At 36.8% G+C, this 15795-nt stretch overlaps 1 protein-coding gene across 1 annotated transcript in view; it reads right to left on the bottom strand.

The window, feature by feature from the left end:
* pard3 (par-3 family cell polarity regulator) overlaps positions 1-15795 on the bottom strand; it is a gene marked incomplete in the record, with an annotated part of 618554 nt that overhangs the window by 341791 nt on the left and 260968 nt on the right. The window contains 1 exon segment of the mRNA XM_062984552.1: positions 11555-11689. Within this exon segment, the coding sequence (XP_062840622.1) occupies positions 11555-11689 (135 nt within the window).

Here is a 15795-nt window from a genome sequence, read left to right on the forward strand (position 1 = left end):
CAAATGCAATCAGAAAATGTCTGTTTATCCATAGCTCTATTGTCTGTGCCAAAGAATAACCCTTACACTACAAAATCAAATGACACCATTAACTAGCATTTCTGTTTACACAAAATGTCTATTTATCAGACGTCAGATTGAAAGTTAGTTGTAATCTACTGTACTGACATGGCATGAACTCTATTCAGTTGTCCATTCCCACTGGCCATCACCAAAGCCCTGGTTAATTCACTGTTGCTGCCCAGAATTACTGTGTACCTAATCCTAATACACAGTTCCCTGCCCTTTCTATGTTCCAGGAATTAGGGGCATATGTGCAGTATTGGTTAGTAGCTTGAATTTCTACTTCCCATAAAAGATCTCTTTTGTCTACTTTCCATTTATTGCTAGCATGGATATGACAGAAGTGGATCGGAATATATGAAATAATATAATCACAAACATATTTGAGGGGTTGAGTAGTTTATCTATGCTACTCTGTTGCAGCATGATTAGCAGACTTCTTAAACCAAAGGAAGTTTTATTTGGAATAGAGTTTAGTGGACTTAAGCCCATTTTCCATCACCATTCATGTTAATCTTCTCATCTATGCTAGGATGTCTTTAACACCACCAATGATTGTTAAGTGGCCACTTCCAAAATCTTTACTTGATAGCAACTTTAATGCTTCCATCCCTCCATTATCCCTACCCTTAAACTTTAGCGTGCATATAAATATCTTCAATCTGTGGACACGCTTCATATATTTGATGAAAGGGGCTGGAACTCACAACATTTTGTTCATTTCAGAGGCATCTGATGTAGTAGGCTAAAGTCTACAAAGCTTATGCTCAATAAAGCTTATTAATCTTGAAGGTTAAGACTCTTTGTTGTTTTTACTATCATCTGAGACTCTCATCTTTTGCATCTAAGAGAGGCCAGAAGCTGATCTGGCAGCATTTTTGCTGACATCTTTTCACTCAGTGCAGTTCTCAATCAAGCTTTAATGTACCACATTTTACTGTTATTCTTAAATGTTCTACATTCCAGGAATGAAAATCAGATCTCATTCAAAGTGCTGGCAGGGATCATTAAAATAAAACTGGATAATATTGCATTGCTTTGGTATCGCTGGGACAATTTATGATCTCTCATTTACAGAAAGCAATCAAAGGTAGTATTCAGGGTAATTAATCAATTAAATATTTAATTACCGATCAAAATCCTTCCTATATACTTAATTAATTGATGAGGCTGATAAACACAGAGAACTTAGGACTACAGACTTTTGAAAGGACAATATGAATGCATTCATTCCTTCCCTGGACTAAATCTTGTAAAGGGCTTCTCCAGATGCTTGAGCCTGAGGAATACATTAAAAGTAAAACTGCAAACAAAACTTAACATTTTGACACACAATATATAAAAAACCCAACAATTTTCTTCCACATGTTCTAAATATAAATTCATATGAAGGTCCACTTTGTGGACCAAGAGCTTTATAAATTCATAAAAGTGGATAGCCAAATGGAAAACTATGTTTTGAACTATACACTATACCAGAAGTGTAAATAAGGAAAAATGAGATTTAATTACATTTTCCTTTTTAAAAAATGGGTATGAGATTTGCTGGATCAGTACAAATTTACATATAACCAATTGCTCTATGTAGCCTTCTTAAAAACCTAATAGAAGACAAATCAGCTGTAGATCTGGGATTGAGAAACATCAATATTGGGGATCCCACCATCACCTAGAGCAGGGGTCCCCAAACTAAGGCCCGGGGGCCGGATGCGGCCCTCCAAGGTCATTTACCTGGCCCCCACCCTCAGTTTTATAATACATTTTATATCAGTTTTAATAATATAATATATTGTATATACATATAATATTGATAAAAATATTATAATGTTATACAATATAATACTAATAATAATCTATATATATAAAAGAGTGATGGCATCACGGTGACCCACAAAACAACAAAACTACAGGCCCCCCAACCTCGAAATTTGACGACACAATCCATCATCCACGGCTCTAGGTTGATACAACAAAAAGAAAAGAAAAGTAAAGTCCTAATTAGAGAGAGAGGAATAATTGCTTTTATCCAATTGCTGCCAGTTAGAAGGCTAAACTCTTCCAACTTGGTCTCCAAGCAACCCAATAAAAAATAATTAAAAACACTAAAAAATAATTAAAAACACTAAAAAATTAATACAATAAAATACTATAATAACAGAAAATAACTAAAAATAATACAAGAAAATAATACAACATAATAAATTAAAAGGTAACTTACAATAAAATTAATTAAAAATACAAATAACGTCAAATAAAAATTACGCAACAATTTTTAACCAATATCACCACCACTTTGCCACAGCAACGCGTGGCCGGGCACAGCTAGTACCATATAATAATATTAGTTATATGTTATATATTACCTATAGTATTACAGTAGAGTGGTATAGTTCAATATAGTAATGTATAATGCTAATATTGTGCTATGCTAATAATATAATATATTGTATGTACATACAGCTGCTCTGAGTCCCCTTTGGGGTAAGAAGGGTGGGATATAAATGTAGTAAATAAATGTAGTAAGTAAATAAATAAGTAATTTTAGACTTAGGCTCACCCAAATTCTGAAATGACTTGAAGGCACACAACAACAACAAACAACAATCCGAATTAACTTGACTATCTCATTGGCCAGTAGCAGGCCCATACTTTCCATTGAAATCCTGATAGGTTTATGTTGGTTAAGATTGTTTTCATTTTAAAATATTGTATTGTTCTCTCATTGTTGTTGTTGTTGTTTTGCACTACAAATAAGACATGTGCAGTGTGCATAGGAATTGGTTCGTATTTTTTTTTCAAATGATAATTCGGCCCCTCAACAGTCTGAAGGATTGTAGACCAGCCCTTTGCTTAAAAAGTTTGAGGACCCCTGACCTAGAGCTTAGAAAGTTATCATTTATTTCTAAATATTTGAACTTCAGTTCTTCAGCTAGTATTACTTTTGTCATTCTGGAAGCTACGGTCCAAACAAACTTTTGATAAATTCTGACACCATATTTTATATCTCTTAATTCTATAAAATAGTTGTGTGTGTTGAAGCAAGGCCAAAGCAAAATTCAAGAATCAAGAAAGTCTGATAGATACCAGACATACTATCATAGAGCTTAATATATGAGCTAATGTTTTAAAACAATTACAGTACAGATCTTTTGTGAAAACTTCCCCAAATACCTAGTCTGTAAATGACTTCTGGCTAGTTCTCCAAACTGTAAACGAAGAAATCCATAGTAGAAGAAATGCAATCCTCCACAGACATAATTAAGTAAATTGCTTTAATACACTTAAAACTTTTAACCTTCACAATCTTTGAAGTGAATACAAGGACTACTTCTATTTAGGGTTTCTATGAAAGGTCTGTGTTATGCTAAAACTTTTACAGTGATGTAAACCATTGAAATAAATTATCTTAATTTGGTCAGATCTATATTCATTAATTGTATTACCCACCAAGGGAATAAAAGACAAAATTTTAATTCTACTAATGTATTTCACTTACGCATTCAATTGGCACTACAGTAATTAAGGGCACTATTCAACAACATTCACACACTCTTCACTTAGGCCAAATTTTCACTGCAGTCCCACTGGGACTTTGATCCATCTGAAGAGTGTTAAGTTCGCAATAATTTTAGATATGGAAAAATTAGATTTGTGGAGATGGGACATAAATTTTTGAGAAACCCAGGATATTTATCTGTTAGTGCCCTTAAACACCATGAATGGGAACTTTTAAAATAATTACCAACACTGATACCAGTGCAATATTCAGAATATATAAATCACAGGAGGCTACTAGATTAATAAAGCAGTCTCACAATAACTCAACTGGGAATAGCTGAAAATAAAGCAGAACCAAAAGAAAAAGGAATAAGCATTAACTGCAATAAAGATTTATATATTGCAGGTGTGGACAGAATAAGGAATTCTTAGATAAAACAGGTTCTTAATAAGGTATTTTAAAATATAAACATTAACACTTCAATTCCTTATGGGCAACAAGTATTGTTTACATTGTTAATTCAAAGAATTAATATGGTTCTCCCGAATTTTCTGCAGCAGTTTTCCTAGATGCTGTCCAATGTGTGTACACAAAGACACAAACCTGGAACACCTGTTAAACAACTCATTTCCAAGCAGAAAAAGACTGAACATTCAAATTGGTCTGTCGAAGATATTCAATGAGATGGGTTCTACCTGTATCTATTATATGGATGCAAGGTGAAAATGTGCTGATTGTTCATCAATTGCATGTTTAGCATCTCATACGTTTTTATATACTGTACTATCTCGGTATCCATAGGACCGGTATCCATGGATTCATTTATCCACATCTGATTAAATATGTCCTCTCTAGGCATTTTCTACATCCTCCAGCACAATTCTATTGTATCTTGAGTCAGGTGCCCTTCATTTCAACAGACCAAGTTCTAAAGAAGTTAGCAGTCATGTTTCTTATGTTCTACAACATCCAAAATCCAAATTAAAATAGCAAAGTCAATGAGCAGATCAGCCATTGAAGAATGAATATGCACCTAACTGCTCAGATGTTAATACAAACACCAGAATGGGCAACCTCGGTCCCTAAGTCTAGGGCTGAATACAACTTCATAGAATCCAATTTGTCCCCCAGAAAGGCATGTCCGCCTTTCCATGACATCATTATTTGGTGTTTGCAGTAAGTTGGTGAACTGGACTCTTGTTAGCATCACATCAAAACACAAACAGCTGTCTAGTGTAGATAAAGAGACAAGTTGTATTTTCGACCTTGTTGGATACCTTTTTTTGTATTAGCTTGGTAGTTGGAGGCTGTGGAAATATATCATTGCTATGAATAAATTAAGAGAGCAAATTTTCCATTTTGTTTGTACAGTTTCATAGCTTGGGAGAGGGTTGTATCTGGGTAGAGAAGAGATGGGTCACACACATTGTTTCCTTCTACACAAGGGGTCCTCACACTTTTTAAGCTGAGGGCCGGTCCACAATCCTTCAGACTGTTGAGGGACCGGATTATCATTTGAAAAAAATACAAACAAATTCCGATGCACACTGCATATGTCTTATTTGTAGTGCAAAAACAAAAACAACAACAACAACAACAACAATGAAAGAACAATACAATATTTAAAAATAAAAACAATTTTAACCAACATACATTTATCAGGAATTCAATGGGAAGTGTGGTCCTGCTTCTGGCCAATGAGATAGTCAAGTTAATTAGGGTTTTTGTTGTTGTTGTTGTTGTTGTTGTTGTGTGCCTTCAAGTCATTTCAGACTTTGGGTAAGCCTAAGTCTAAAATTTATTTATTATTTATTTACTGCATTTATTTACTACATTTGTATCACACCCTTCTCACCCCAAAGGGGACTCAGAGTGGCTTACAAATTATATGTACATACAATATATTATATTATTAGCATAGCACAATATTAGCATTATATATTACTATATTGAACTATACCACTATACTGTAATATTATTAGTAATATTATATGTAATATAGAATATATAATTAATATTATTATATGGTATTATTATTTGTATTATATTGTATTACATTATAATATTATTATCAACATTATATGTATATACAATATATTATATTATAAAACTGAGGGCGGGGGCCAGGTTAATGACCTCGGAGGGCCGCATCCGGCCCCCGGGCCTTAGTTTGGGGACCCCTGTTCTACACTGTATAATTCTTGGGAGCCCATCTTCCACCAACCTCACCCAGGCATGGGAGGTGCACACCAGCCCAGAGACTACATATAGGGACTAATTTAGTTTTTCTTGACAGGCCAGATTCTACCACTGTGAGGAGATGCTGGATCCAATCAGTGAATAGACCGGAATACTTCTATTTTGTATACAATTTACTGCATAATTTATTATCAATAAATCTTACCTAAAATCAGTCAGTGATTGGCACCCAACGCTTGAACCTACACCTAGTTCTGGAACAAGACAATGTTTTCCCAAACGTTGTAAAGATTCCACGACCACCCAATTCTAAAAGAGCTTAATGATCCAAAGATTTAGGCAATTAAGAGCTTAATATTATTGTTAGTCTCATTCATTTGCCTTTGGTCCACCCACGAATAATTTCACTAAAACTGAATTTGGCCCTCAGGTTGGAATAGGTTCCATGATGAAAAAGTTAAAGCAATACTGCGGATAGACAAAAGGAGTGACTGATACATTCTTTAAACTATTTACAATATAAATGTCACAAAACTTACTTATTCTCTTCAGTATCTCACTTCACACTTGAGAGAATTAGTGTAAAGCATCACATTGGGGGTAAGGGAAACAGTAATCTAGACCACTGTTTTCTGCTATGGCTTAAAATTACATTTTTGTTTTTAATTCAATTTGTTGCTAAATGGGCATTCATGAGTTTCAAGAAAAGAATCAACAGTAAAATTCTCTGTCTCAAAAATTACCACTAATCCTATTTATACATAAAAATGTACTGCTGGAGAGAAGGAGGAAAAACTGGCGAAAGCACACAGAAATTACAATTTTGTTCAGTTCTCTATTGAATTGCCACAAATTAAATGCAAATGCAAAGAAACTAATGGAAGCACTAAAATAAACAGAGCTTCCCATAAGGTGGATTGTGCCTGCAGAAACATACTTCAATGAGGTGACCCTCTGCTTTGTTTTACAAACTGTTTCCTCCTGCGGTGAGTACTTGTTCACACATTTCAATGCTTTCTGCTTCATGTTGCTGGAAAAGTAACTCTTCATTTCTCTCTATGACTGTGTGGTGTAGCAATTAGTATCACAGCACAGGATCCTATAGATTCACCCGTAAATCAATGATTTTGACAAACACTTTTTAAGTCATTCCTCAGTTTGCTTAGACTGGCCTTGTTCCTTCCTATTGTTCTATGTAAGCTGTTTTAGTTTTTCATCATGGAGTAGACAAAAACCATTTATCTTTAACAACCTCACTTTATAAACATGCAGCCTACTTCTCCAATTCATACAACCCAACAGTCTTATCTTTGTTGACTTGCTACAACAAGATGAATTCCTTCCCTCTTATTCTTCCACCTGGTCAATTACCTTCACCCCTGGGACATGCTATCTTGCTGATGATCTATAAATAATATTTCATTTTCCCTTTTTGTTGGTTGTGCTGGATAGCAATTTCAAGATTTAGCCACCCAGATTCTTCATCATATTTAAAGTCTTATATGGATTAGATGAAGGCTGTCTGACTATCTCCTCATATGAGCCTGAAATGTTCAGGAGAGGCTCTTCTCTAACTTCAACCACCTTCACATTTATGGCTGGCAGTAAATCAAGAAAGGCCCCTCCTAGGAGGCATCTACACTGAAGGATTAATGCAGTTTGACATTACTTTAGCTTCCATGGCTCACTGATATGTAATTTTGGGAGCTGTAGTTTTCAAAAATCTTTAGACTTCCCTCACCAAACTACAACAACCACACTTCCATAACATTAAGCCAAACTGCAATAATTCTACAATGTAGAAGCACCCTCCTTGGGGTGACCTTGCTGTCCTTCTGTTGGCAGGCAAATAGTTTTGATACAGACTTTTGGAAATAAAAACTTTTACAGAAAGGGCTATAAGAGCTGCATTGTTTTAAATTATAGTGCATTTGTTTTTTAAAAAATCGTTTTAAAGTGCATGGTTTTAATTTTGATTTGTGGTATATTTTTTAATTTTGATCTTTTAAATGTGTAAACTACATTGAGATCTAGTCTTGGGGAAAAAATGGGATATAAATAAAGTTAAGAATAAAACATTATCACCACTGGAATATATTTGAAATTATTTAAAAATCAAAGGTTTTTACAAAAGACACCAATAAAGGGAAAAACAATTTGTAAGATTTTTTGACTAACAACAACATCAACAGATATGTGAAGGATTAAACCCAATCTTATATCACTATCATAATTCCAAGTAAAAATTTTTACAAGTCAGTGGCTTGTAGAACACACAATTACAAGTATATTTTTGAAATCCTAAAACATGCTTGCAGCTAATAAATGTAAAACATCAAATTATGGTTGTCTCATTTTATGGAGTATAATTGACAGGAAAGCATTTTTATCTCATACCATTCATGCTTACTTTGAGGAGCATTTTATAATATCAATGTGAACTGATCCTTATATTCAAGTACACATTCCTAACCAGCAAGCTGCATGCTCGACTCCAGTTAACAAAGCTTCAAAAGATGCACTGCCAATTATTTCACATTACTGGAAATTGGGGTAATATACAGAAGAGTGGACAAAAGAGCATGAATGCATTTTGAAATATCTTTTCAGCTATTAGATGCTAAGGGCCAAAGCACTGGGACGAGAAACAGCAATTTCTCTAATAAGGGCCAGCTCTGTTCTCTTAATAAGTCCCTTTCCACAACCAACTGAGACTTTCTTATGCATATGTTTGCTCATGATGGCACTGAGGAGTTATATCATGCTGAACCAGAATCAGCAAAAAGAACTTGTACTCTCACAGAAATGGATCATAAATTACTGCTAACACAGGAAATATTAACCATTGTATTTCTTTAATTCTAAGATGCACATTTCCTTCATAGAAACATTTCTAAAAGCAGGTGATGCCTTAAAATCGTGGGTGAATATTATGATTATTTCTGTTGGTGGTACTGAAATGAGTATGCATCTTATAATCGATGGCATCTTAGAACTGAAGAAATACAATTTTTAATTCCATTGCCCTTCCACACAGGACTAAAATCCACTCTAAAGTGGGTTAAAATATCCCCCTTCTGTATGAGTTCCAGTCCGCACTCCCCAACCCAAACCCAGGCTTTCCCAGGGAGGAGGGTAGGTACACAAAGCCTCTTAAAGCCCTCCATTGACCCCCTAAAACTTACTAAAAGGTCTCAGGCTGCTCTAAATCCTCCTCTCATGTCCTCCTGGCACGAGAATATAACACTTGTAGAGACAGGAGGGGTGAGGAAGAAAATCCCTCATCACCCCCCCCCCCCCCGCCCAGTCTCATGCAAGAATGGAAGAAAAGGATTAATGGCAGTCAGGAACATTTTCAGTAAGTTTTAGGGGGTAGATAGTGGGGTGGGGGGAGGAGATGGGCACCCTCCTGCACCTTTAAGCTCCAGGAGTCCAAAAGGTGCAGGATGGCAGTCAAAACACTCCCCCAAAGTAGTCTCGAGAGTGAGTCCCAACAGGCCCAATACCACATGAAGGCCCAAATTTAATGGGGTATCTAATTAACCTTGGTTTGTTCAGAATTAATTCGTTTTTACCAGAGTCGTCGTTTGGAGGCCTCCGATGAAAACCGAGACAGGATCTGGTTTTTGGGCCTGTCTGGATGGGTCCCAAGACAAATGAAGCAGTATATAATTTACTGTAACAATCAGAGTAAAGTAATGGTAATAGAGTTCAATTAAGGCCAAGGAAATCCAGATGGTCAGCCATGAAAAACTTTAGAACATCTATTATCTCTTGCAACAACCTACCTAAAATGATTGCTGAAAAGAGAATTAAAGCATTTGGAAAACTTAGAGAAGCTCTTGGAAACAAAACAGGACAGAACCAGTAATAAACCAAGCAGTTTATAAAATGGTGTGATCATGTTTACATAATTCAAGCAAAAACCCGAACCATGCCCTGGCATCATAAAAACAGCTAAACACGAAGCTTTCTTCATCTTTTTTTTGCACATGGTGATTACAAGCTTACAATTCTGGTCTAGTGACATACTATATTTTGACAAAAAAACAACAGATTTATCAGATTTATTTTAACATTACCTTCCATTCATATTTTTCACTGTAAACCAGACATGCCAATCATCATTTGTTGGATTTGCATATAACATCAAACTGTGGTTTTAAACTATAGTTTTCTACTAATTTCACATGTGAGAAGTATGCAGCAAAGGAATAAATATGTTAGCCCAAGATGTGTGCCTGCTTGGACATTTGAAGAGATGAGTCTCAGGATGAAAGCCAGGATTTCCCCTTTCATCTGAGCTTTATGATTAACAAACCCTTAGTGCCATGCTTGATTCTGTTCTCATTATGGATTTGCCTCCACTGTTCATGCCCTGTTAAACAATTTCAGTTTAATTAATTATCCCACTGATATGAAATCACCAAAGGATCCTGCCTTTTTAGGTACATGCAGACTCATTAGCATCAAGTTTAATAGATTTTTTAAAAGGCTACAAAAAGATACTTAGGGAAAAAGAGGGTGAAAGGAAGCACATTCAGTTAACTAACACAATTCAAGCATATGTAGTTATCTCTGTCTATCTCAACAGTAATTTTGATTTTTTTTTAAAGGGCTCATTAAAAACCTTGAGGTCAGAGTACCACAATACACAAATCTATTCGAAATATATTAAAAATGCAAATAACAGACATTTTCTTAGATGTTAACTATTAAGACTTTTGATTAAACTTGTCTGCATTTAATTTGGTACATACAATAAGAATGCAGTAACTACATGGTGACTTTTAGAATTTTGATTTTGAGCAAATGTTTCTGTGAAATCAGGCTCCAGAACAGTCTTCTTCTACTTCAGTAACTCCCAAACTTTAGTCTTTTAGATGTTTCAGATTTTGGATCCCAACTAGGGCTTCTGGAAATTAAAATTTAAAAAACCTGGAGGACCACTGTTTGGGAATCACTCCTCTAACTAGCGTCTTCCAGACTTCTTGTTATCATGATCAATAGCAACATGTTAGATTACACCAGATCAAAATAGACGAATATGTGTATAAGTGGGAGATTCTATAAAAAATCAAGGGACATAAAGGATGCCAACATCCATGTATAAATTCTAGCATAAAATGCTTTTCCCACCATGCCAAAAAAGAAAGAGAATAGGTTCTGTTTTGTAAAGGGTTCCAATAAGATAAACGAACATAATCATTTATCTTTATCCACATTAACTTCTCAGTTCCTACTCAAAAGTGTCGCAGGTACAGGTTGTGGTCTGAAAGAAAGCTTGAATTTCTCCCCAAAATGTTGGTTTCATACGGGAAGCAAAGTTTTTATGTGGAAACGCATTGAAATATTTTATTCACCTCCTACAGTCCAGTAATCATAAACACAATCATCTTTTGACTTCCTATAGAGTGTGTGCTTCAGTTCTTAACACAGACCTATCCTGCATCCAGCACATTCACCTTTCTTCATTTTTCAAAACTTTCAAACAGCACATATTTTATTATGTGTTATTTATCCATATCTTGCTGACATGACATGACCCAGCAGGATGTCTCAAGAATCTGTGCTCAGAGTTTGCACACATTCATTCCAGTAAACTGAAATCGCAGTGGTAGTTATTGGCCTTAAAAAAATTCCCTGAAGGTCTGATGATCACCGCCATCTTCACTCCAGAAAACATTTAAAATGTAATGGGTGTGTGTATGTATGTGTGTGTGTGTACATGTAGGCACGCACAGATATAAAGGTCAAAGTCATCTGCCTTATCAAAAGCCACAAATTTGTTACCTGTTCTTGTCTCTCTAGCCATTTGTCTACCATGGGATGGGTGGCACTTAGTGAAGAGCGAGCATTGTCCCTGTGAAACTGGTTAGCAGACCAGCTACTGGTGTCCCGTGGAAGGCTTCGGTAGTTGTCATCTTTCTGTTCCAAAATAAAGAGGAGGGGAAGGTGTGAAACAAAAGCATCGTCTAGCTCTGTATAACAAGTGTCTAAAGGATGACACATCAGAGATGGATTAGGAAAGAAAAATAATCGGGTCATTTCATCAGACAAGCCTATTTGTAACACTGTTGGTATAACTGCAAGCCTGTTTTTGGAACATGTAAAATACAAATGACACAAGCATACTGTCAGGATATAACAGAAAAAAAAGATTTTTTTAAACATGGGGATATAGATGTATTTTTACATTTTTACATACAGCATGAAAACTATACAAAAGTGTCTGTTCTGTTGACTTCTGTGAGAGTCATCAGAGATGAAGGAGGCCCGGTAGTCTAGGGGATAAAAGCCTCGTGACTTGAAGGTTGGGTTGCTGACCTGAAGGCTGCCAGGTTCGAATCGCACCCGGGGAGAGTGCGGATGAGCTCCCTCTATCAGCTTCAGCTCCATGCGGGGACATGAGAGAAGCCTCCCACAAGGATGATAAAAACATCAAAGCATCAAAGCACAAGGATGGTAAAAACATCAAAGCATCCGGGCAACGTCCTTGCAGATGGCCAATTCTCTCACACCAGAAGCAACTCCGGTTGCTCCTGACACACACACACACAAAAATCAAAGATGAAAAGAGGCTCAGATTTAGAAGTTAGGCTTTTAGGAAGAGAAGTTTTATAGGACCAGATGAAATCAAATTGGATGTTGTTACTGAATTACAGTGAAGACGAGACAGGAATCACCCTGTTTCCAAGCTTCCACACTGGTAAACAGCAAAAAGCACTACTGTCTTGTTTCAAGAGTTATCGTTTTAAAAGTGTACCCTTTTACCTAGCCTGATAATTGACAATAAGCATTGACAACATGGAAATACATCCTTTCAGTGGTAATGCCACTGGGATGGTTTTCCCCAGCCCATAACCTTTTTGATCCTTTGGAAAACAAGTAAATATTATTTATTTGCTGAATGAAGTGCCTGCAACACAAAAAATAATCTAGGACAGATGCCTGATTTCATCTCTGTTGCCCAACTTCAAGCTGAATGCTTACTTAGGAAATCAAGCCATGGTTAACAGAAAAACACTCTAATAAATGTTTAGATAAAAAGTTAAAAATAGGAAGCAGGCTTCAAAGTATGACAGAAAATATAATAATAATTCAGAGCAGGACACCATTAGCAGGGGTATGGGTGAATTCACTTCCCTTTATGAAATAAAGAAACGATAACGAGCCAAAGTGCTTTTTAAAAAGCATGTGCCATTTCAGCTATATACCCTTATGTATACAAATAATTAAATAATACATAAAACAAGATGGGTTTTATGGCCTGACCCAATATAAATGTGGCTCTGCCCAGTGCCCCAAAATTTAACATTACAATGCACAATACAGACTGAAAAAGAGTATTGTGAGGAAAAGATTGTCAAAGCAGGAAGTTCTCAAAATCCCTCTCTCTCCTTCAAAGGCAACTGGCTGGACTTTAAACACCATCCAAAGACCTCAACCAAAAGCAACAAGTCAGGTGCATTATTCAATTTCCACTTTACGCCAGAGACATTTTTAAATCGCTAGGAGCCAAGAACAACTATTTAAATCATTTGAGGTACTGCAAGGCTAAGGAAAAAATCACAGTTGGGACAAGAGATATGACTTGACGTGAAGGAAAACCACTCTCCAACCATAATTTATTGATGCGACCTTGTCATCAGATGGCTCCTTTGAATGAGCGGATGAGCAAGCTTGCTACTAAGACAGGGAAACTAATGCAGAGGTAACTCCCACTACTATATTGATTGGCAATTAGCAAGGTCTAGGCATACTTTTGAAATGAGGCTGCATAATCCTATTCTATGCAAAGAATAATCCTCTAGATAGCTTCCATTAAATTAGCTGTCTGGGAAGATTTTTTTTAAACCACTATGAGGGCTTTCAGAGCTGACATGTCTTCTTTCAGTGAATAACTAATTCTGGACTACAACCTATTTCTCAAAGAAAATAGACCCTTAAAAATGAAGACCCAGATGTTACTGAAGTGATAACCCTGCTTCTGGGCTATTATAATGACAAGCTATGACAAGGTGAGCATTCCTCATACCAAAAAAAATCTCTTCATGTAATATACAACTTTGAATTGGTACAAAGTTAAGGACAGTTTTAATATTGTTGTGTCACTCTTATCTGTGCACATCATTTGTGACGGCGCGAGTGGCGCCATCTATATGTCAAACTATAAGTTGCAAGATTTGAATTGTATCATGCCTGATTTTGCCCTTACCCTGTAAATGTAGTTGGATTGGTTATTTATATCTGTCAATCAGTATTGTTTGCACCTGTTATATTGCTCACTCAGTTCAATTGTTTGGCTCCACCTCTTCCTGGAGTAGGACAGTGTTTCCTCCTTTCATTCCACCAGCAAGCTCTCTACCAGATGGACGTGAGAGAGAGACTTGGCTCTGAAAGCCCTTGAAAAGTTACCTCTCAGCACCAATTCTGAGGTTCTTACCCTTGGGACTTACCCTTCATGTTCAGGGCCAACCTGAACAACGTTGAGGAGTCTCAAGCGCCTTCATATCAGTCCTTTGGCAACAGAGGAAGACTGTGTCTTCAGACATAGGTCATTGGACTGAGGCTGAGTTTGCTCCGGCATTCACAGCCAGAGAAAGAGGGATCTGGAAAAGCTCCACGGACTTAAAACAATCAAAGACTGTAATGTATATTTTCTTTTACCCCCTTTGTGAACAATAAACCCAGTTTTTGAGTTATCTACAGTGTTTTGGTCCTTGGGAGTTCCAGTTTCCCTAAAGGAGGGCAAGAAGCAATCCCCTGGGGAAAGATGTCACGTCCATGCCTCTTTCACTAAGAGTTATAGCCCCAGGCGCGACGGCACATCATTAGTATCCTATATTGCATTCCCATAAGCAAGGCATCTTATGTACATGGGAGACCACAATTGCCTTGAGTAGCAAATTCTTGAACCTTGGACACATAATTTCTCACGCACAAATGAAAGAAATGCAATTGTACAAAAATGAACAGCGGTCCATAGTGAGGTATTTTATAAGCTATAACTTGAGTGTAAATATAAACTGATCTGTCTTACATTATAACTTCTGGTTTTATAAATTGGAACAAGCATTAAGGCTCCTCTTGAGCTATTCTCCTGTTCATTACCTGGATCATTAATAGACACTGAGGCAACATTCCTAAGTATGGCCATGATAAGGACATAATAGGGAATCAAGACCAAGATCTTACTGGGAAGAGTGGAAGAAACACTGAGCACCTCCACCTAGTGCTGCCCTCCTAAACAATGATTTAAAGGGTTTTTAAATCATGTCAGAAGTGACTTGAGAATATACTGCAAGTCGCTTCTTGTGTGAGAGAACTAGCCATCTACAGAGATGTTGCTCAAGGGATGCCTAGGAAGCTTCTCTCATGTCCCCACATGCTAGAGTTGACAGATGGGAGCTCACCCATCTCGCAGATTCGAACCAGCAACCCAGTCTTTAGATCAGCAATCCAGCCAGCACAAGAGTTTAACCCATGGTGCCACCGTGGCTCCTGATTTAAAGGCAAAGGTAAAAGTTTCCCCTTAACATTAAGTCTAGTTGAGTACGACTATGGGAGGGTGTGCTCATCTTCTTTTCTAAGCCAAAGAGCCGGCATTGTCCGTAGACATCTCATGTGGCCAGCATGACTGAATGGAGTGCCATTACCTTCCTGCCAGAGCCGTACCTATTGATCTACTCACATCTGCATGTTTTTGAACTGTAAAGTTGGCAGAAGCTGAAGCTAATGACAGGAGCTCATCCCACTCCCCGGATTCAAACCACCGACCTTTCGGTCAGCATGTTCTGCAGTTCAGCAGTTTAGCCTGCTGCACCACTGTGGCCTCAATGATTTATGCAGCTCTAAATAACCCATTTATATAAAGCACAATATGGGAATGGCAAGTGTATTAAGCTGAGCATAAAAATATTATTATATTGATGGTGGCATGCCATTCATAATCAAGCAATAGCTTATTTCCTCTTAACAGGAATACACCAGTAAATGCAAAAAGGTGGCCAGTTTTCAGTAAAAGGCAACTA

The sequence above is a fragment of the Anolis carolinensis genome, chromosome 6 (genome assembly GCF_035594765.1).
Source record: "Anolis carolinensis isolate JA03-04 chromosome 6, rAnoCar3.1.pri, whole genome shotgun sequence".
Lineage (NCBI taxonomy): Eukaryota > Metazoa > Chordata > Lepidosauria > Squamata > Dactyloidae > Anolis > Anolis carolinensis.